Consider the following 21,411-nt stretch of genomic DNA (forward strand, 5'->3'; position numbering starts at 1 on the left):
AAAGCTCCAGAATGGTGAAGTACATATATAAACTAGTAGGTCCTCTTTTATCAGTTTTAAGAGTTGGAAAATTTATTGGAAATATTGGAAAGTTAAACATGGTTGTTTGTTCCCCTTCTGCAAAGAACTTTGAATCTTTAAATGCAATTCAATATGATGACATACCACATGGTATAAAGTCCACTTCTAAATCTGTCTGAAGTTGTAATCAGGTATTATATCGCTTCATAAACAGAACAAAATGTACCTGTTTGTTTGTTTTGCTGTTTTTGTTTTACAGTCTTAAGAACTGGCTGGAGAAATCTGTAAGGTCTACCTCCACTGTGAAATTGTTTTTAGGAATACATGATTTGTCATAACAAATATGTAGGGATTTGCATTGATTTGCTTCATGAGATTTCCTTGCCACCTGATTCTCCCCCATATATTTGTTCTTTGCCTATTTCCAGCAGTATTTCCAGATGTGACAAACAGGGATACCATTGCATTTCTTCACAATAGAGCCCTCTTCCAATGATCATAATCCATTGACTTGGTGTATTGATTCTGGAATACCAAATCTTTCTGCTAACCATTTTTTTTAATTTACCAAAACATGTCTCCAATCTAAAGATTTCCTCTTTTCATCTCCTGGCTTAAGAAGCATGTCAAATACGGAACATTTGCATTGATTATCTATATAAGCTGTGATAAAAAAATAAAGCTTTTTGATTTATTTTAATTAATATGAAGTAGTATTTCCATGATATGTCACTGCTTCAATGGTACACACTCACTGGTCCTCAATTCATTTTTCTGGGCATTGTTTATACATAAACAGCAATGTATTTTGTGTGTAATTAAATTCAAAGGAGCTCAAAGACTAAATAAGAGTGGTGTATTGGGAGATATGGAATGTTCAATATTGCCAGAGGACAGCAGATGATTATTACATTGAGAAGAAAAGAAACAAGCAGTGTTACTGAACTATATTTCAGTACTTTCAATATTAGTAATTGACGAAAGTTGCTGAATTAAATTCATCAAAAAATGGAAAGCTAATTAAATTAAGCAAACTGGCTGTGGATAATCAGAGGTATCCACGTTTGCACATAGATTCCCATATGCAAAGAAAGGTTTGAGCAGATTGCTCTTTATTTTGTTCTCTATGCTAGGTTTAGAGTTTTCCCATAAAGAAATTCAGTTACAGTATTTGTAATTAAGACAAAAAAACATATTCATTTGGGGGAAGCAGATCAAAGATGAAGGTCAACCACATTTAAAAGGAGAAGCTAAATTAAAAAAAAAAAAATCCAAAAGATATAAAATTCATTTAAGATATTTATGCAAGCAAAGACATGTTATTACAATTCTAATTATACACAGAGTGTATCTGAAAATTAGACATTTTTTCAAAAAGTAATTAAGGGTTGTAAAACTGCATTACGACTGATGCCATCTCAAGCTTCCTTTACAGCATTTAAGAGCACTATCTTCTTAAACAATCCTTTACTTTTTTTCTCAGCATAACTCTTGGTAGTGTTGACTCTCTACTCATAGGAGAACATGTGATCAACTAATGTTTTAGCTTACAGCGTTTGATTTGTTTTATGAGAAAGTACATTAATTCATAACTAAAACATTTAAAATATCTTGATATTGTTCAGTTACTCTATGTAATGTACAGGTTTTCAGAAATTCATTTATTCATAGGAATAAACATCCTACAAAATGATCCAGGGACACCTGAATGCTATCTGGCAAAAAATGACTAACCACAGGAGGTAATTTATAATTTTGTCCTTTAAGTTTAGTAACCTTTCAGAAGCAGGAACTGCTTTGCATTAAAAGCTCACAGAAAAATAATAAAGCTGCAACATGCTAACACACCTTTGTGGAAATGAAATGAAACTATTGAGTAGCACTTCACCTGTGTAGGTTACCCTAAGTAGAAACAGTACATTGTGAACACAGTGCATACAGCACATATCTACTTGATATTACTGATCCAAAATTAATAGAAAGTAACTTGCTTACCTGTCTGACACAGCATGCCTCAGCCATACATGCAAATTATTTTATTCACATAACTTTTAAAAAATATATCTTCATAATAAGATAAGCATTTGAAAGGCAAATATGCATGCATAGCATTGTAACATTCATACCATGGTACTTTGTTCTAAAAATACAGAATCCATGAACAGCACTTCAATCTAACAAATAGTTTACTGAAATGTCTTAATCTGTTGATTTCTTTAAGAAACAGAATCATTTTAAACAATATCTAATTTAGCATCCAAAGAAATTTTTCAATACACATTCAGGACTTAAATTATCTCCATGATTTCAAGGGAAATTTTCTCATATCAGGAACTGAGAAGTGTGACCTTACTTCCTGCTGCTAATGCGAAGTAAAATATATGCAACTGTCTGTCCTTCAAAATACACATCCTCCCTTTACTATTGTACCCTATTCAAGTACTTGAAAAGTATTAAGGATAGCATAGATTTTGTTAGGGTACACTTTGTGAAGAAAACATACAATATTCTTTCTTTTCATTACAAAATCATGACCACATACTGCAAAGGTTTAATTTTATGCAATTTGACAAAATCCTATTCCTACTGAAGTCAGCAGCAATTTAGACATTGACTTCAAAGGGGGTCTCAATTTTTGTCTTGCAAGAAGACAAGTTAATTTATCTGGCATAATTTTTAGGTTTTAGAAGTTAAATCTTTGCATGTTTCTCTTATGCAGATTTTAATAATCTTTTATTATCAATTCCACCATATGTGGTTTACATTTTGAGGATAAAAATACAGAGCAAATGAAGCATAACTTAGTTTTTATCACTATTTAAAAGAAATCAAATCCCTGGACAGAAAACAAATGGAAAAAAATCTTGAGACTTGGAGAGCTCAAGCTTAGACACAGTCCATTCTCAATTTCCACTGACTAAAACAATGTCAATGAGAACTGAGGACACTCAGTAGGTTGAGGTTCTAAATCAACTGAAATAATACTCCTAAGACAAATAATGATCTTTAGTAGCAGACCATCATGAAGCTGTACATATATTTATCTACACTGTACAAGGGTCACAGATATTAACTGGATGATCTACAGCTTGGGAATGTGCACATTTCATGCCTGATTTTCAATTAAGGCCTAAAATCTCTCAATTTATGGCTATTCATGGATTATAATAAAACAGCCTGCTTTAGATATCACAATTATCTGCAGAGCAACAAGACAGTTATGAGACTTCAACAAGGCAAAATCATAGAATCATCTTCAACTTCCACTAGTCAAATATTTATTAGCAACAAATGAGGACTTACCTGTCACTGTAGGCAGCTGCAGTGGCAGTGGCAGGCTGGGCATACCGGTAGGCAGCATAACCACCCTGAAACACAAACTCAGGCTCTAACTGGATTGCTACAGCACCCTTAATAACATTGCACAAAATTGAGCAACAACTGAAGGAGTACCCTCATGCTGTAAGCTCAGTTAAGGGGTGAAATACATAGGAAATATTTCAGTGAATCATTAAGCAAAAATTATCATGACAAACTTGTAATTTTTAAGACTTGTCCCAGAGATCAGGAGAAAGCAACGAACAGTATGCATCAACATAAGCTTTTTTACAAGACAATACTCTATTCTTCCACAAGTTTGCAAGCAGCAATTGAATGACGTGTACTGTATATTACTAAAGCCGTGCTGAACTTAAAAAAGAAATCCTCAGCCAATAATCAATTATTTTCTTTACAAAATACAATTTATCATGCCTGGTTTATTAAACCTATGAAACTGTGCACTCAATTAACACTTAATGTTTCATCGGTTTCCAATTTCTACATAAAATTATAATGAAGCAGCAAAATCCTCTTCGTCCATGAATTAACATTCAGTTGTATGTAACAGTAATTCCAGCTGTTCAATTAAGCAAACAGGACAAACAAACACACATTTGAAAGGAATTGTGTGCAGTGATGCATTGATTATCAAACTGTGAAAACAGCAGAGCTTCCTGTTCAATGGACTACGCTGTTATATCAACCATTTCAAAATGATCTCAGCATGCCAATTAACAAACACAGGCCAGTCTCCACAGATAACACAAACACAATTTACATCCCTATTAGAATTCACCACCCCACCATCCTCTGGGACAGGGGACTTCTGTATTTCTTCTCCCACCTTCCCCCACCTTAACAAAGAGCTGAACAAGAAAGGATCAGATCACTCAGCTTTGAATAAAATTCACTCTTTTCGTGAAGTGTTCACTTTAACGGATTGATTTTTCCCTCTCCCTCTCTCCCTTTCTCTCTTTCTCTTTCCCCCTCTTTTTGGAAGGCTGCATTCACACACGGTATTTTGCTGAAGCATGATGAATAGTCTACAATGTGTCAACCTCTACTGTAACAGTAGTACATTTTTACTGCAGGAACTTTTGTGGGGTTTCTATCTTGATTTTACAAATCAGAATTCACACCTTTCAGAACAGTGATTTCAACTATTTTTACAAGCTATTTCCCCTTCTACTACTTTGCTCGGTAGAATTGCTTTCATCCCAAACACGTATAAACCTTTGTTGGTTTAAAGATTGGAAGCAGGTCTTTTTTGTAAATCAATCATTCAGGTGATAGCATCACATCACCCTATGAGTAAACATATGTTTTACATATACTGACAGCTCATCAGAAACCCCAGGCTTCGAATTTTCATTGAGGAAACATTCTAAGGAACATTCTAAGTTTTGAATGTTGAGGAACATTCTAAGTTTTTAAAGTGCTAACACAGAGGACAACACATTTACCTCCCCACTCTTGGTCAGCTCCCTGCCAGCAGCAATTGTGTCACACAAGCACTGGAATAAGGCAGGTGCTGTCATAATGCCATATAATAATATATATGCCCTCTCTTTTGCAGCATACTGCTTCTCTGCAAGCACACAAGCACTAAGATTAAATACTTTCTCATTTTAGATCATTGATTTTTATAAACCAGTAGAAGGCTATTACTGTCAAAAATGTATAATAGGCACATATTGCTTGCAGGTATGTGCATACAGGCAATCAGATGTCAAATAATGTCACCAAGTGCAAACTGAGCCACCAAACAGTAAGGTTGAAAGACGATAATGTAAGCTGCACATTTAGTCTGGCTTCTGCTAAAAGAAGCAAGGAAAGAGATTATACAAATCTATCCACTCTCCCCTCCTAGTTTTTGAGTGCTAAATATAGCATTTTATAATTTTGTTTCCTTTTTCCTTTCCCTTTTCCCCTGAGTGCTGGTATGAGGAAGTACAAATAATGAATGTATAGAGAAGGTATAAAACTTGTTTTCATTATCCAGAGTGCAAATCAGTATGACACGATTCTGTTTGCAACACACGTGACTCCTTCACTTGTCCTGTAGTCCATTTCTAAACCACCTGATTTAAATGTGAGAGCCACTTCATTTCAATCCAGTAACACACATAATGACACTGCAGTACAGAAGTCAGAATGGCCCTCCATGAGAAGCTTTGGGGTTATTAATCAGATAAAAACGAGACCCACTGTTCACATATTGGCTATTCTTAAATCTGCAGGTGGAAGGCTCTGTGAGAACTGCTTCTTTTGCCTTTAACTAATTGCATAGTTAAACTATCTACTGAACTAAATTGGTTAGTCTATGAAGGCAGACCCTTTCTTGTTCCCTAAATATAAGAATTAGATTCCTTTTATGTTTACATTATGGTTTGGTTTCATCAAAGAATTGCTGCTGAACAATGAAGCTCAATTCAACAATTAGTATGACATGTGTGAGAGTGCTGCAAAGACTGAGTCTAAAGCAATACAAATAAAAAGAGATCAAATTTATTGAATTTGCCTGAATTCTTTGGAGAACTAAAATCCAGGATGCATTTGGTTACCAGGAGAATCATAAATCCCTACCAGCCCATGTCATGGTTTCATGTTTTTAACGTGAGCTATCCTGTAAAAAACATTCTTAAGCATATTATTTTTATGAGGTTTTTGTCCTGCAGTACTAAGTTTTGCTATTGTCTTGTTTCAGTTACTTCAGATTATCTATTGCTATTGTTTTAAATTGGGGATCAGTATGGGAAACTGATTCAAACCCCTGAACTCTAAACTTCTGTGATGAGTTCTACTTTATTTTCTGATTTTGAACCTGGCTGGTATCTTAGATGAAAAACACACAAGTGATATTCACCATATGTACACCTCTTGAGTACTACAATATTTATCATAGTACTCAAGTATAACTATTTAAATAAATATTTGCCTTAGACTATATTACAAAATAAAATATCTAGAGCAAAAATAATTATTACATACTAATAATAATTTTCAGTTCCTATGTTTTAGAAATACTTTAGGAATGCTTTTCCCCCCCCTCACTCCATACATTCAAACTGAAAGTACCTGTTATGCTTTAAATTGTTACCTTGCAGATTCAGCTGAAATAACAAATTCAGCTAAAATAATGAAAAATAGTCTGCTGCTTTATCTGTGCTCCCATATTTGTTACTTCCAAAACAATGATAACACAGTGTTAGCAGTTTAAGTTGTCTTACAAAATTAAGTATAGAGTCAGTACACTCACAGTCCAGACACAGAGATTTATCTCACTAGCATAAAATACTGAACAAGACACTCAAAACAGTAACTGTGTGTTTCACGGGATATGAAGAATATCTGTGATTTTGTGGTAAGAGTCTGGAAAATAAAATGCAACTGTCTATTCTTATCTCTTATACACACAGAATCCACTTTCTCACAATTATTTGAGTATTAGTATGACTTTACAAGAGTCTAAATTCAGTGTAATGAGTTTTTTCCATCAGTCTGCATGTCATACCTGTGGTAACCTATTGCCATACACAGGCTCTTGCAATACTGCTCTATAAATAAACAGAAATTAAATGATTTGTATGAGTAAGGAAAGAAGGAATGTAAGGAAGGAATTCAGACAAATTCTCCAGAGCCACACATTACAATTTTCCTTCTGATGTTTCATAACTCTCCGTGGTTCAGGCAAATTGAAAAAGGGCAATGGGATCCATCAAAGATCAGTAGCCAATTGTTACAGATAATCTTAATAATTTTTAGAACAAAATGGTAGAAATTTTATATCAGGCATGATAAAATGGAAATGAATAGGAAATCAAATGCATCTGAATTTTTAAATAAAGTCTGTATATCTGAGTAAGTATAACTCCTACAGAAATGATTTATACAAACACACATCCGTAGATTACAAAATGGTGTATATACATGTGTGCACCTCCTCCTAAAATAACTGAACTTTAATTTTATCTCGATCTCAGATGTAGTCAGTTTTTATCACAGATAAAGGTAAACAAAGTGACTCTATATGATGGACATTTTCTCATTAGTTTTTCCTATTATTAACATATTTCATAGAATCATAGAATGGTTAGGGTTGGAAAAGACTTTAAGATCATCTAGTTCCAACCTCCTGCCACAGGCAGGGATACCTTTCACTCAACCAGGTTGCTCAAGACCCTGTACAACCTCACCTTGAACACTGTCAGGGATAGAGCATTCACCACTTCTTTGGGCAACCTGTGCCACTCTCACAGTAAAGAACTTCTTCCTTATATCTAACCTAAATCTCCCCTGTTTAAGCTTGACGCCATTACCCCTTGTCTTATTACCACAGTCCCTGACGAAGAGTCCCTCTCTGGCATCCTTGTAGGCCCCCTTCACATACTGGAAGGCTGCTAGGAGGTCTACACACAGCCTTCTTCAGGCTGAACAGCCCCAAATTTCTATGTGAATGCTCAGAATATTTTTTTCCCAAATTTTACTTCCTATACTTCCTTTCAATCAAGGATCTCCAAGTATTGTGTGAACGCAAATTTATTAAAACCTTCTCTAGTACTGAGAATGATACCTGCCTTATTAGCTACAAATAGAGGAATGGGTCTAAACCAGGCATGAATTATACCTAACCCTTCAGAATACAGAAAACAGAAGTAGCCATTTCCTCTTCCTATCCTCATATGCTATTGAGGTTTAAACAGTATTTGTTCTGCTCATGCAGCAAAACTTTGAGTGGGAGAATTAAAAATAAAATATCCATCACCTCTTTGTGCTGGCTTAAGCCAACCTAAATGAAATGTTAACTCTATGTTGTGCTTCCAGAGGTAGCTGTTGCCTCCAAGAAGCTTTTGGAAGTATATCCAAACTGACACCATCTGTATTAATTCCAAACAACTACAATCACCAGGACTGATCTAGCATTTTTTTTTGAATGTACTGTTTATGTCACAAATGGAGATCAGAGAGGTAAAAACATTCTTCACTAGATCACAGAACTTTTAAAAAGGAATCACATAACGTTCCAGCACACGGACCACTAGGAGGAACAACCCACTGCTACTTGGGAACTCTTTTTCCCTTGGAAAAGTAATTTCTCCACTGTTCTGTTCTGTGACAGAAATGGCACATTCTTTCATTTACAAAACACGAAACACTTTGGTACTTAAAAGAAGGATTCAGTTTCAATTGAATATCCTCGCTTTTCACATTAGAACTGCACCTTCAGGGATTCTGACTGCATCAATGGTCTTCTACCTACTATCAAGGGAATGTTGCTTTGATAATTGTATCTGGTTTTTGCTTGGGAAGTATGTAAGCATTTCACCCTTAATATCATCTGACCTTTGAGCTAAAGGCAATGGCAGTAGCTACTGATAACCTCGTTCCATACCCCAATCACAAAAGTATGCCTTGCTCTTGATTGGCATCTTAGGAAAAAAATATTGTTGTTGCAGTATCACAGGTAAAGCATCCTGAGAACAGGTTAGAAAATCTTGCTGTGAACAGTAAGACTGACTAGTGTACAAGGTTCAACTGTATAACAAAGCGACTTCTGAAGCTGGTGATGACAGAGTTTTGAAGTTACTCATATTTCTTTGCCTTTCCACACTTAAGTTGTGGACTGAGGACTGACATGTTCTGAACACATTCTTTAGGACAATGGTAAAAAGCCCAACAAAACAGATTTAAGATAAAACAGAGCAATAGTGTCGAGCTATTATTCTAACTGCATATTTCTGTGTATGTTACTATTTTTGCTCCATTTTGTAGAATCTATTTTGTTATTTTCATAGATGTCAATCTTCATCTAGGAACTCCTATATTTGCTGGCAGGCAACATTAATTCTGTTTTAATGACTTTTTCTCTTAGTGAATCAATACTTAATTTTAAAAGGTCTTCCTTAGTTCCTAATAATCTCCTTTATTTTTCCCACTCAAAGGCACATATAAAAAGGAATTCAATATCTCTGCTATTTCAGAAGCATTATTACCTTCCATAGAAAACTACATGAAATACAGAATATATTACATGTTGATTTTTTGTTTTAGACTGTACTTTCCACTTATTCTTATAGTTCTATTCTCTTATATTCCCCTTGTTAGTATTAAGCAACTCTGGCTATTTGCTGTTCTTGGTTCCCCATGCACTTTTGACCCAACCAGTATAATTCTTGGTCTTCCCACAAAATCAACCATCAAAATCTATATTGATGGTTACAAAAACAACAGCATGGTCTATATTACTGTTGGTCCTCAGTGTAATCATATCAGAATGAAACACACTTTGATATACTTGTTAATGCATATTTTTGGTCTGGCTTCTCAATACTGTGTTCCTTCTCTTTTGCTTTTTATGGTATTTTTAAGGTTCCTTTCCCTACATCTACTATTAAATCTACTATTATCTACTATACTATTAAATATATATTATCTACTGTAGTATCTACCATTAAAACCCGCATTGTTTATTTTTTCTTTTTTTCACATAGCATAGTTCTTTCACAAAGCTTCAGCACTGCACTTAAAATGAAAAGCCAAGTATAACTACGTCATAATAAATTGGGATTTAAGAAGTGACTAGTTCACTGCGAATACACTAAGAACTAATACACTGTGAACTGCAGGGTTTCTTTTCATTTATACCAGTTTTCCCTCTCTCTCCCCCTCCCTGCAAAATGTTTTATATGTCAGAAAGAGCAGATGTGAAGAAAAAATAATTATAAAATAAGAACCTTTGTACATTATAAAAAAAAACCCCTCAAAACACAAAAAACCCCACCCCAAACCAAACAAAACCAAACAAAAAAACCCCACAACAAACAACAACAACAACCCCCCCCCAAAAAAAAACAACCACCCAAAAAATTTCCAGAAGAGTCTTTTAATTCTGTCAACTGCTGTAAAGGTAAATATCCTGCTGCATTAAGAAAACTAACAAATGCTAACAGAAATACAAGGCTGCAACTGAGTGAAAAGCAGTGCACCAGTATAGTTATTCTATTTCCTAATGCACATGATTATTCCAGACCACAAAGCTGAGGCTACACTAGAAATCTGTAATTTCTTTCGTATCTTCCTCATTGAAAGCACTTTCCATTTGGAAACAGAATGTTAAAGTCTGTGAGAGAGTGTGAGGTCACCTAAAAATAGTACTGTCAATCACAAAAAGAGATATTCCTGGTTTTCAGCAGCAGTGGGTTCCAAAAGTACAAACTGTTACATTAACTGTTGGTCACCACCTGTACTATCACATTCAGCAATCCTGAGAAAGATGACTTGTTGCTTTTCAGATTTTGGGGTTGGTAAACTGAGCAAAATGAATGTCACATTCTTTTGACAGTTTGAAGAACTACGGAAATTGGAAACCACACCTGAAGAAATTCCACACTCTACCATGTCTCCTACATAGCTCAAAAATTCAGCAGGATTGTGTTGAGAGATCAGAGCACCATACTGTACCTGAGTAAGCCTTTGGCAAATGGTTGATTCTTGTGTGTTGTAAACAATATGTTACAGTCTGCATGATTAAGTACATAAGTACACAGGGAGAGAATTTTAACCCATGCTAATTTATTTTAAATATGTTTTAATCCACACAAATGAATTTTCAGGTAAGTATCAACCCCCTTCTACCTCCATCAGAAAACCCAAAACCTACTTCATCCATAAATTCTTTTTTATTTCTTCTTTACATAAGACTTATTAAAAAATCTGTTGTCTCAGAAATAGTTCTAAAAGGACTGCTGCTAACGAATACAATGAATGTTTTCTATACTACCTATTGAAATGTTAATATTCATACCAATTTCAACTCATCCATCTCTTTGTATCTCAACAGAGACAGTACAACAGAAGTACAAGTAGGTAGAGAAAGCTATCTGGTGAAATAAAGATACCTGTAACTTAGGACCAGACTGCTTTATCAGAATAATACAAATGTGAAAGATTACTGAGTATGACTAAAATATTTTCTATTTACATATATAAGAATTATTCTAGAAGAGTGAAATTAAACCTCAACTTCTTGCATACTCAGACATAAGTAGCCTCTTTGTATACACCCAAAGTAAAAAATTCAGTATCGGTAAGAAACTTATATATTATTTAAAATTAAATTGGTGACCAATGAAGTGATAATGATAATGATAGATCTATGGCTATAAAAAATTACTAACAAATATAGTCACTTCTTATATTATAAGCAGTCTCTACCCCTTTAAACTGAAATAAGTGGATTTTAAAAAAGCAGATGGAAATATACTCAGATTACAGAAAATGCATAGCTGTACCTTAGGCTTACGATGTAATTCAGCTCTTCTATCACCCTCGCACTTATGTATACCCAGGGTTGCTGGATTTAGGAAATCTATCTCTCTCCATAAAGTATTTTCATACTTCAAGTATTAATAATACTCTGCTTTCCTTCATTTTTAAAAAATTAGTTTCTGGGGATTTGCAGAAGAATGTTTCTGCTTTGGTTTTGTTTTTTTTTTTTCTTTGAACTTCAATTTTGAAGGGAGACACCCCTCCACACATGCACACACATTTTTCACATATTTTTGCATTCATTCAGCATTTGATTGAAGAGTTAATTCAGCTCCACTGAACAATGATAGATGTAATGAACAGAAAGGTCTTCCAATGTGAGAGATATTCTTCTCAATTCTTTCTGACAGGCAAGGGATGGTAAATAGACAATACAGAGTCAGGCTAGGCAGCAAACTTGTAAAAAGAATGACTCTGGTAATGTACAAGGACAGCATGCACATCAATGAATACTTACATAAATGTCTGCACCATAAAATCCATCCTGGTATACAACACTGCAAGGATGCACACACAAAGAAAAACATCCATATTAGTGCATTTCCACATGCAAATGCCACCAACCCCTGCACAGCTGAGGTTAGTCTTGTCACAAGAACAGAGGGAGGGGGGAAGGAAGGCACTCTTCACATTGGTTAAGGAGGTTGGTAGTAATTATCAGAAGTGAAACTGTACCAAATACAACATCTTATAAGGTATGCCAAATGCTTAGTCATAGAGAAGCAAAGCATGGCAGGATTGGAAAATACCTTTGACAAGGTTTTAGTATTTTTTTATTTCCTCTTTTTTTATAGTAAGCCACATATTGGCAGCACTTTTATAAAAATTTTCAGTGGGCCAACCCTACAATCAGTTTTAATAGATTAACAAAATGCTGTCTCCTGAACTACTACTTTCTTGTCCTGCAATTACGTCAACTCTCTGAAACAAAGCAGTAATTGTCACTACTTAGATGAAAAAACTCCACAGTATAAGTTTATACAGTGAGAGGAATGTGTGAAATAATTATAGTGGTGGTGTTTACCCATTGGGTCAATGTACACAGAGATGAGAGCATTCATATGTACTGCACTGTTGGACTGATACACAGTTCCTATAGTGACAACAGGTCTGTTAAGTATGTCATGGTGTTATTCTTACTAAAAAAAATATTAACCATCCTCACTGTATCATTTTACACTTTTGGTGAACATGCCAATGGTTCTGAGCTCCCCTGCAGTTTCGGCTGGCTCTGTTACTAGCCTTTATTTGAAAAAACGTAGTATTTTACATTGCTGTTAACAGCTTACCCAGAGACTGCTGCGTTTCAGCTAAGATAAATCGTCAGTGAAAACAGTTTAAATTACACAGTATGAGAAACATAGTTCAAATGATTACACTAAATAAAGCTGGAGCTACACACCAGTGGCCTACCAATTACACACATTACGCAAGTATTGCAATTTTACATTTGTTTGACAGTTCTGCAACTTAAAACGGGTATTTCCAGTATCAGAATCAACCCAAGCTGTTTTGAGAGCTAAATATGAGAGCACACAATAGGCTTTTTGCAACAATACTTTCAATTTAGGAATACCATTATCTGGAATAATAGTTACTATCATGTTGCTAGCCTAAGCTGTTTTGCAATTCCAGCAAGAATTTTCATGTCAGAGATACAGCTGATCTATTGAGGTCAATGACCAAAACCCACAGGGCTGAGCTGGTATGTGTCTAAGTAAGAATCACTTGAGAAAATCATAAATATGTATACATGCACACAAATGACATTGATAAAACCACACTGGCAATAAAATTTTGCTATGGAATAGAAATGGGTGAAAACTCAGTTCCACTTAAGAGTGCCATTTGCTTCAGTAAGGTCAGACCTTTCCTCATGTATTTTTCTATTATGTCTGCAGAGCAATATATGCCAAAGCTGGTATACATCAGTAGCTTTCAGTGAGCTACACTGTAGTGTACCTTCATTTTGGTTTCAATATTATGATTACTTTTAAATACTATTTTTCTTAAACGTGTTTAAGAAATAAAACATTCCACATGACCGTGAGGCAGAAGTACACAATCCAGAACAACATGGAAGGAGCTTTATGAGATGATATGCATATGATACAAAATTTACTGAGGATGGGGGGCCCCACAACTCTCAGTTCCTCATATCCCTGTGCCATTTGTTCTTGGAGAAGGTAGGTCTGGGAATGAAAGAGTGAAAGTGAGCCTGGGAAGAAGAGGGGGGAAGAGGTCAAGGTTTTTTTATGTTGTCTCTAACCATCCAAATGCATTTTAATAGGCAATAAAATAAATCAATTTCAAGCCACGTTTGTTTTACCTGTGATGGTAATTGGCAAGAAATCTCCCTGTCTTTATCTCAACCCAAGAGCTTTTCTTTCTTCCCCCATACTCTTGAGAAGGGTGAAAGAGAACAGAGCTGGGTGAGAGTCTGGCAGCTAGCCAAGATCAACCCCCCACAGTACATTAAAATACACTACTTTTAATTATTGTTAAACATTGCTATTCAGAAAATCATGCTTTTGAGAGGATATGTGTCAGAAAGGGGACCTTTTTTCTTCCTCCTCCTGGTGATCTGTGGATATACAGTGAGTATGTCACAAGGCAAATAGGGGCTGACACATTTTGAAATCCCAAGTGCAGTTGGCTGCAGTCTTAGATAGGTCACTTCATTCAACTAGACCTTCCTTTTCCATATAACAGTCAGGCATGTACAGAAAGTTAGTTATTTTGAACTTTAAATAGCAGCTGCTTGTTGAAGTACTCAGCACTAAAACGAGACATGAATGCATGACTTCATCATTAAAATGGTTAGTATTAAGATGAAGTGACAGATTCAGGCAAATAAGCATAACGCTTCCAAGCAGGACAGGCACTATGAAAAGATATCAGCTGATTTTATCTTATTTCCACCATATGGTCTTGTAGTGTGATAGTGATGTTAAATATAAAATCTACTTCTTTTGAGGTATGAAGAAAAGTAATTTTTCACATCTTCATAGGTTTTTCAGAGAATGTTTTCTTTATTCACTGTCCCTGTCATTCACTTGGAGTCATTTGACTCCTGTGACTGAATCTTACAGTGGAGTCAAATGTATTTTCTAATAGCACTTTTTATCAGAAGGACAAATTGTAAACCACCAAGAACTATCTTTTGCTGTTGTGCTTTTCTTTCCTTCAGTATATAATTTTCCAAAGGGTAATTTGCTTGGCTTATCATCCCCTTCTCTCTCTGAAGCCGTAGGCAGAAAACAGATGAGAAGTCTCAAGCATGGGAAGAGACTGAATGCATCACATAGGGACCCATCTCAGCAGAGCTCCTTTTACACTTTATATTCTAAAAATTGTCTTGGCAAACAGATAAATCTGGAGCTCCTTGTAAACCAACACAGGGTCTGGAAACATCCACGTTACTGTAATCTGAATAACTTCACCCAGAAATGGATGATATGCTAATGCACTACCTAGAGGCATTAAAATAAGAACAAATTTGGGGATTTATTCGGTTGTATTTTATGATTTTATTGTGCTAAATCAGAGAAGAGAGAGATCTTAATTTAATAAGAAAACATGCATCTAAATAACATTTTATGTGGCAATAATTTCCTGAAATTATTTTTCTAGAAATATGAAACTGTTTTCTTACCAACTATTATACATTTGATTTGCATGGTTTTAGCTGCTTTATTTTGGTCTCTGTGTCCTATAATTATTTTTTGTAACTATATTAAGACAAACTCTTTCCTAGTTTAGATTCTATCTTTATAGTATCCTGGGAGGACTACATCTGTCTTCATTATCATTTTTGTATCTTCATGTTTCAAAAGGATTGGATGGAATAATCTATCAATGACATAAGAAGACTTGACTGCACAAACCTTAGTTCATAGCAGCTGAGTATATACGGCCCTCATCCATACACAATCTGCATAAGTTAACATAAATAACCTAAGGCGGATTAAGTGCATGGAGTGATTGATTCAGTGTAACAAACAGGCATTACAATCATGATTTCATTCATTGCAATAGGAATCATGGTTATAATTCGCTATTTCCCCTCCATTACTAATAAGAAAAAGCACCTGAGGAACAAAGGTTCTCTGTTTTCTGATTGCTGGTAGGGTTGCCTTCACTGTCCTCTACATATTTTCCAGTTTCTGGTCTTGGAAATCACCTTTTATATGAAACATTTCATATATGATTTTATGATGCCTTCATGAAACAAATTAATGGAAGAGATGCTGCTACAGCCTTATTTAAAATAAACCAAAGACTGAGAATTAAAGTAGCGCCTTTCAACACTGTAATAACAAAACTTTAACTGTTTCAACTTCTTAGAACTCTTAATTCCAGGTTCTTGTCTTGCCAGTTTCAAAACTTTCTGCCACAAACAAGTTACATTATATGCTTTGGAAAATTAATTGAGGGCATTGCTGGAGAGAACAAAGCTGGAAGACATAAATCACTATGCACTGGCAAAACACGTTTTCCCCCAAAATCTCACACATATATAAAGCATGGAGTCCAAAGTAAGACGAAGTTTCTGTGAGCCCAAAGAAATGTATTGGAAAAAAAACATAACCACTGTAGCAGATGTAGTAGCTTCCAGTAATTATCCTTTTTTTCCTAAATTTAGAATAAGGTATTGCAAAATAAAGCTTTTTCATTTTGAATCAGTTAGAACGTACCACTTCAAAACATTAGTTTTAATAAAAGGGAAGAGTTTCTGAATAGTCTCTGTTAATTCTCCTCTACCCTCCCCAAGCATTTTCTTTTTTTTTTCTTTTGTAATTTTTCTTTTCAAAGAGAAAAAAGGGTATTGCTATCTCCTGCTTTCCCAGTAAAGACACCAGCAGTGGAGATAAGGACTGAAAGCTAATTCTCCATTAGCTTCATCAGAACTGTAAGGAGCAGAGGGGAAATGTGAAGACAAAGCCATCACACACTAAACTTACGAATTACTTGAGGCAAATGATGCTGGAACTTTAGTTTTACTAATACTATCTACTAGTACTGTTTGCAATACTAACAGATATACAGTGACAATGGCTTTTCCTGACAGCAGTGTAAAGATGGAGCATCACATTCATGATATTTTACTATTTGGCAAATTATTTCCAAGAATGTTGAGGTACTAGTTGCTACAAGAGTTCAGAAGCAATTAGAGGTATCAAAATCGGATCACCTGCTTCCAGTAGTTTGCCACAGAGAGAAAACAACTCCTACTGCTTCTTTCTCCTTTCTTTCGGCAATATAAGTACTGCTAACTGCATCCAAAATCTGTCATAAGACTACCTCTACTAGTAGCTTCTGCTTTATTAGGGCATTTCTTATACCATTAGTAGACACTTTGTCAATAAAATAGATAATCCTACAAAGACACAGGTAAAACCAAGATGATTTTGGTTTTTTACTTTTTTTTTTTTTTAAGAATTTTAAAATAATTATTTTGTATGAAACACTATCTAGTACCCAGAGAGAAGACTGCAAGAAAGGTTGAAGAACCACTAAGCTCAAATCCTCCCTCATGGAGGCTGTCCCAAGAAAGAACGTATGAAGGAGTCTAGTCAGCTTAAAATAGTAATGGCTTTGCTCCTCAACCAAGCGCTCAATCTTGCTGTGAACTTCGTGGAGAGCCCTCTGAGACAAGCAGGCAATAGCTCACAGCTCCACAGCTACATCCTCCTATAGTGACAGGCTCTGATCTTCATGCAGCTCTCACACCATCAACACCACCATCTCTTGCTTCCCTTCCTCCTGCAACATAGTGTTGAAGCTAAGCTCTTCATGCAACGGAGATCTTTAAACTCTTTAAATTTCAGCATTCAGATTTCTCAAACAAATGAAACTTTACTCCCTCATTTCAGTTTCAGTAGATTTTTTATGGTACATAAATGAATTATACATACAAAGTTGTAAGCAAGCTGCACATTGTAGTATTTCAAGGCATTAGAAATGATGCCACAGATCCTAAAAATTAAGTATTTTCCATGAGCTAATAAACAAGATGCTATCTCAAGGAATTAGTGAAATGCCTCGCTCACGAGTAAAGGAACCATTAATTATTTATGTAGTGCTACGTATCTCATGAACACTAATTTCATTTTTAAATGACACGTTTTAAAGCACGTGTGCTGTTCTTTGATTTATAAGATTTTTAAAGCATATGCACTGTTCTTTGATTTATAAGAAAAAAAATGCCTTCAAATATGGCTATAATAAACAATTTTCCTCAGACCTAGCAAAGTGCGCCATATTTGCTGTTTCCCAGTAACTGTGAGGCACAGCTGAAGACAGATTCCCATATAAACCACACTACCTTGTTTTGCTTAATATCCATAAGAACTTCCAGATTTACTTACAGCCCAGGACTCACTGCCTTTTTTTAACTTTGTTGACAAACAGCTTCTGAGTAAAGGTCACAGTATCAGACACCAGTGAACAACAACAGGAACAGATTCAAGGGAGACTGGATAGAAAGAAGGCTTTTGTTCTGGAGAGTGAAATACTGTGACAGTGCTGCTGAAATAAACACTAGTAAGCAGCAGGTTGGACTAGCTGAAGAAATATATGTTCCCAGCTTTACAGCTGATTTCCAAATTTAAACCAAAACTATTCAGTTTCAGTTCCAAAACCTTGTAATGCAAGCAAGTAAGCATGAAGAAGATTATTTCAGATGAACTATTATATTTTACTTCACTAATAAGCTTTTGAAGGTTAATGAAATAAAAGAAAATAAAAAAGGTAATTTCAATCTTCAGCTTTTTTTTTTTTTTTTCACTTATATGTGGGTTCTTCCTTTAAAAGGAAAAGCAATATTTTTTCTAACTAAACATTGCAGGAATTTGATGTAAATTTATAATTAAAATTATATCAATCATTATAAAAAATGTCCCTTTTTTATGATTGAAAGTATTTCAGTATGAAATTGTTGTCTGGCTCTAAAGCTGGTCTCCTTCCTAGAGTGAAAAATGAGAAATTGCTACTAAATGAATTGCAAAATAGCACTCAAAGCTTTTTCCATTTTTCTTATCAACAAATGATATTCCAAGTTGTTTGCTTCCTTCTGTAAGTTGATTTGTTCTCTGTGATCTCTTTATTATCTCTGTAATTTTCCATGACACCTACTCCCACTGTGACTGAAAACCACCTTCTTATGATTTATTTTCATTGATTAAGGATTTTTTTTCTGATGAAAATTCCTTTTTGCTTCTTTGATAGGTCAGAGTACAGAATTGGTGAGCACAGACGAAAGCATTGCAAAGCAAATCCAAATTGTACTATCGTATCAGTGAAGTGACTAGCACAAGATCTAATACTCTAAACCAAAGAAACTATTTCAGAATAAAGCTTTATTAATCCAACTGTGAATCAGTACAACAGAGGTATGTATTATTTCTGCACTGATCCATGAATTACAGAAGTTTTAGAAATGTTTTGTGCATGGGAAAGCAGTGCCTTTTTATAAATCATGGGTGGATGGAGAAAACTAAACCTGACTGATATTTGAACTGAGACCTACGTAAATTAAGACAAAACTTACTAATTGAAAACTGTTGCAGAATCAAGTTGTGTTAGAAAACATATTAACTGGCAAGGTGAATCCTAGATTGCCAAGGATCTGTCTCAGACAGTCATAAGAACAACGAGAAGATGTGACTTCTTAATGATGCAATGCATGGCTCCCTCTGAAGTCAGATTTAAGGACAGGTCACACAGGTAATATGCGAGATCTGTCCATCCTGTCAAATCAACCTGCAGAAGCACATAAGAATGCTGAGCTGACTTCTTGGAACCCCGTTCTGAAACACTGTTCAACTTGACTGCAGTGCAAAACTTACAACAGGAGTTCACAACACTTAAACACCTAATACAATATCTAAGGATGCTGAAAGTAAGCAGTGCAATTACATGAGAATGTAGATGTATGACACTTGAAAATTTAATTCTTCTTGCTGAGTCACTGTAACAACTGAACTATAAAAATTTATATAGCACACACATATACACACAAAGAACACCCACATATGGCCCCTTAAAGTAAACTTAAGCTACTTATTGGTCTGAAAGCATTTACTAATTTTTTAAATACTAACAAAGACAGTATTGTTCAATTCAAAAACTATCACATATAGCTGGTATATATTTTCTTACATAACTTTATTACTTTGTATTAAACTAAGGTATTATGTTAGTGACATCATGAAACCAGTAGTAACCCCTGTTGTTATCTTGTTACATATTGCACTCTACGTTCAAATTTAAGCATTTGTTTTAAAACTAAGCGGAGGTGGAAAGAGTCCACTTTCTTTCTATAAAGTATCCATTTTGTATCTGACACATTCAGATTGGAAGTGGCTCTTGAAGGGCATTCTAAACTTGTTCCCATCATTGTCATGTACAATTACATGGACTAACTCTAAATGAGACCCTGGGAAACAGCAGGATAACTTTGGTGGGACACCATTCTTATCCAAATATAACTCAGGCAAGCTCCAAAACTCATGGTGATAATCCAGTAGTGGTAATAGCTTTGCTTAGTAAATTATATTATTTTGCTTATTAAACTACACAAAACACTAAAATTAAAAAAAAAAAAATCACTTTTACAAAGTAACTTGACTCTCTAGCATAATTTTTATACTCACTTTTAGATCTTACTTCTCTGAGGTGATAATGGCCCAGTGTGAATGGTCAAAGTTCCTGTCTTCAATATCCTTGAAAATTTAACCCAATGCCTGCCTGCCTAGAGTAGCACACTTGTCTAGAAAAAGACATCCCTTATGGCTTAATAGAACAAAGGCTTCATGAGAAACTGTGGTAACTAGAGAAGGGCACCCTTCTTCTACTGTAAAAAAGTAGGAGGACAGGGTGTTGTGCTGCAGGCTCCCTCACAAGGGGATATCCACAGCAAGAGGTCATGAGCTGCTGAACAGGAGTTTAGTGAGGGTGAAGAGAGAGATCACCTTCACTCAAGGACTTAGCAAACCCTTCCTGACCCTTCCTCAGAAAGATCTGGTTGCTGTAAAGAGAGGTAGCAGCATATCTACTGCAATTTTTTTTTTTTTTGACAAAGTTAAGTTTTTTGGTAAGTTTTCTGACATTTGTAAATTTCCCAATTTCTTCATAGCTGAAAATCTTTTGACAGCATTAGGAGTTTTAAATATAATATACAGCACGCAAGATCTTTCTGTGTCAGAATTTAGAGCTACAGGAGATTTTGTTTCTATCTTCTTTCCCTCAAAAATACACTTTAAAAAATCTATAATATTATTTAATTTCACAAAACAGAATATTATTGAGTTTCTAAAAATTATTACTACATATTTCTCTCCTTTGTTCCTTAGTTTACTACTTGGTTTTAGCAAATGTAGGTTGCTGAAATGAAATCTTAAGGTATGATTTAAGCAAATGTATTGATAAACACATGGCCCTTACAGAAGCATCCCACATCTCTATTGTGGAACAGATAACAACTAGAAAACATATACAAACTGCAATAAAAAAGTAAAAATAAAGATAGAAAAAACCGTAACAAAACCCCCTGCCACTAAGCCTTCAGGTCCAGAGACAACTTTCAGTGGATGATTTGAAGAAAGAAGTTAACTTGATCCAACCTCCTTAATAACCAGATGCTTGCAATCATCAAAAATATATCTTTAGCTGAAACCATTTCTCTGTTCCAAAGCATTCAGTTTCTAAGAGCATTTACATAACAATATGTGACATTTG

At 35.0% G+C, this 21,411-nt stretch overlaps 1 protein-coding gene across 38 annotated transcripts in view; it reads right to left on the minus strand.

The window, feature by feature from the left end:
* RBFOX1 (RNA binding fox-1 homolog 1) overlaps positions 1 to 21,411 on the minus strand; it is an 892,094-nt gene that overhangs the window by 28,721 nt on the left and 841,962 nt on the right. For 34 of the 38 annotated variants that reach the window (XM_065683977.1, XM_065683981.1, XM_065683976.1 and 31 more), the window contains 2 exons: positions 12,128 to 12,167; positions 3,325 to 3,389 (listed from right to left, as the gene is read on the minus strand). In XM_065683977.1, coding sequence (XP_065540049.1) covers positions 3,325 to 3,389; positions 12,128 to 12,167 — 105 coding nt within the window. The remainder of the gene's footprint in view (positions 1 to 3,324; positions 3,390 to 12,127; positions 12,168 to 21,411) is intronic. The other 4 variants (XM_065683986.1, XM_065683982.1, XM_065683978.1 and 1 more) reach the window with 1 other exon arrangement.

This window comes from Lathamus discolor, chromosome 6 (assembly GCF_037157495.1).
Source record: "Lathamus discolor isolate bLatDis1 chromosome 6, bLatDis1.hap1, whole genome shotgun sequence".
NCBI classification, from domain to species: Eukaryota; Metazoa; Chordata; class Aves; order Psittaciformes; family Psittacidae; genus Lathamus; species Lathamus discolor.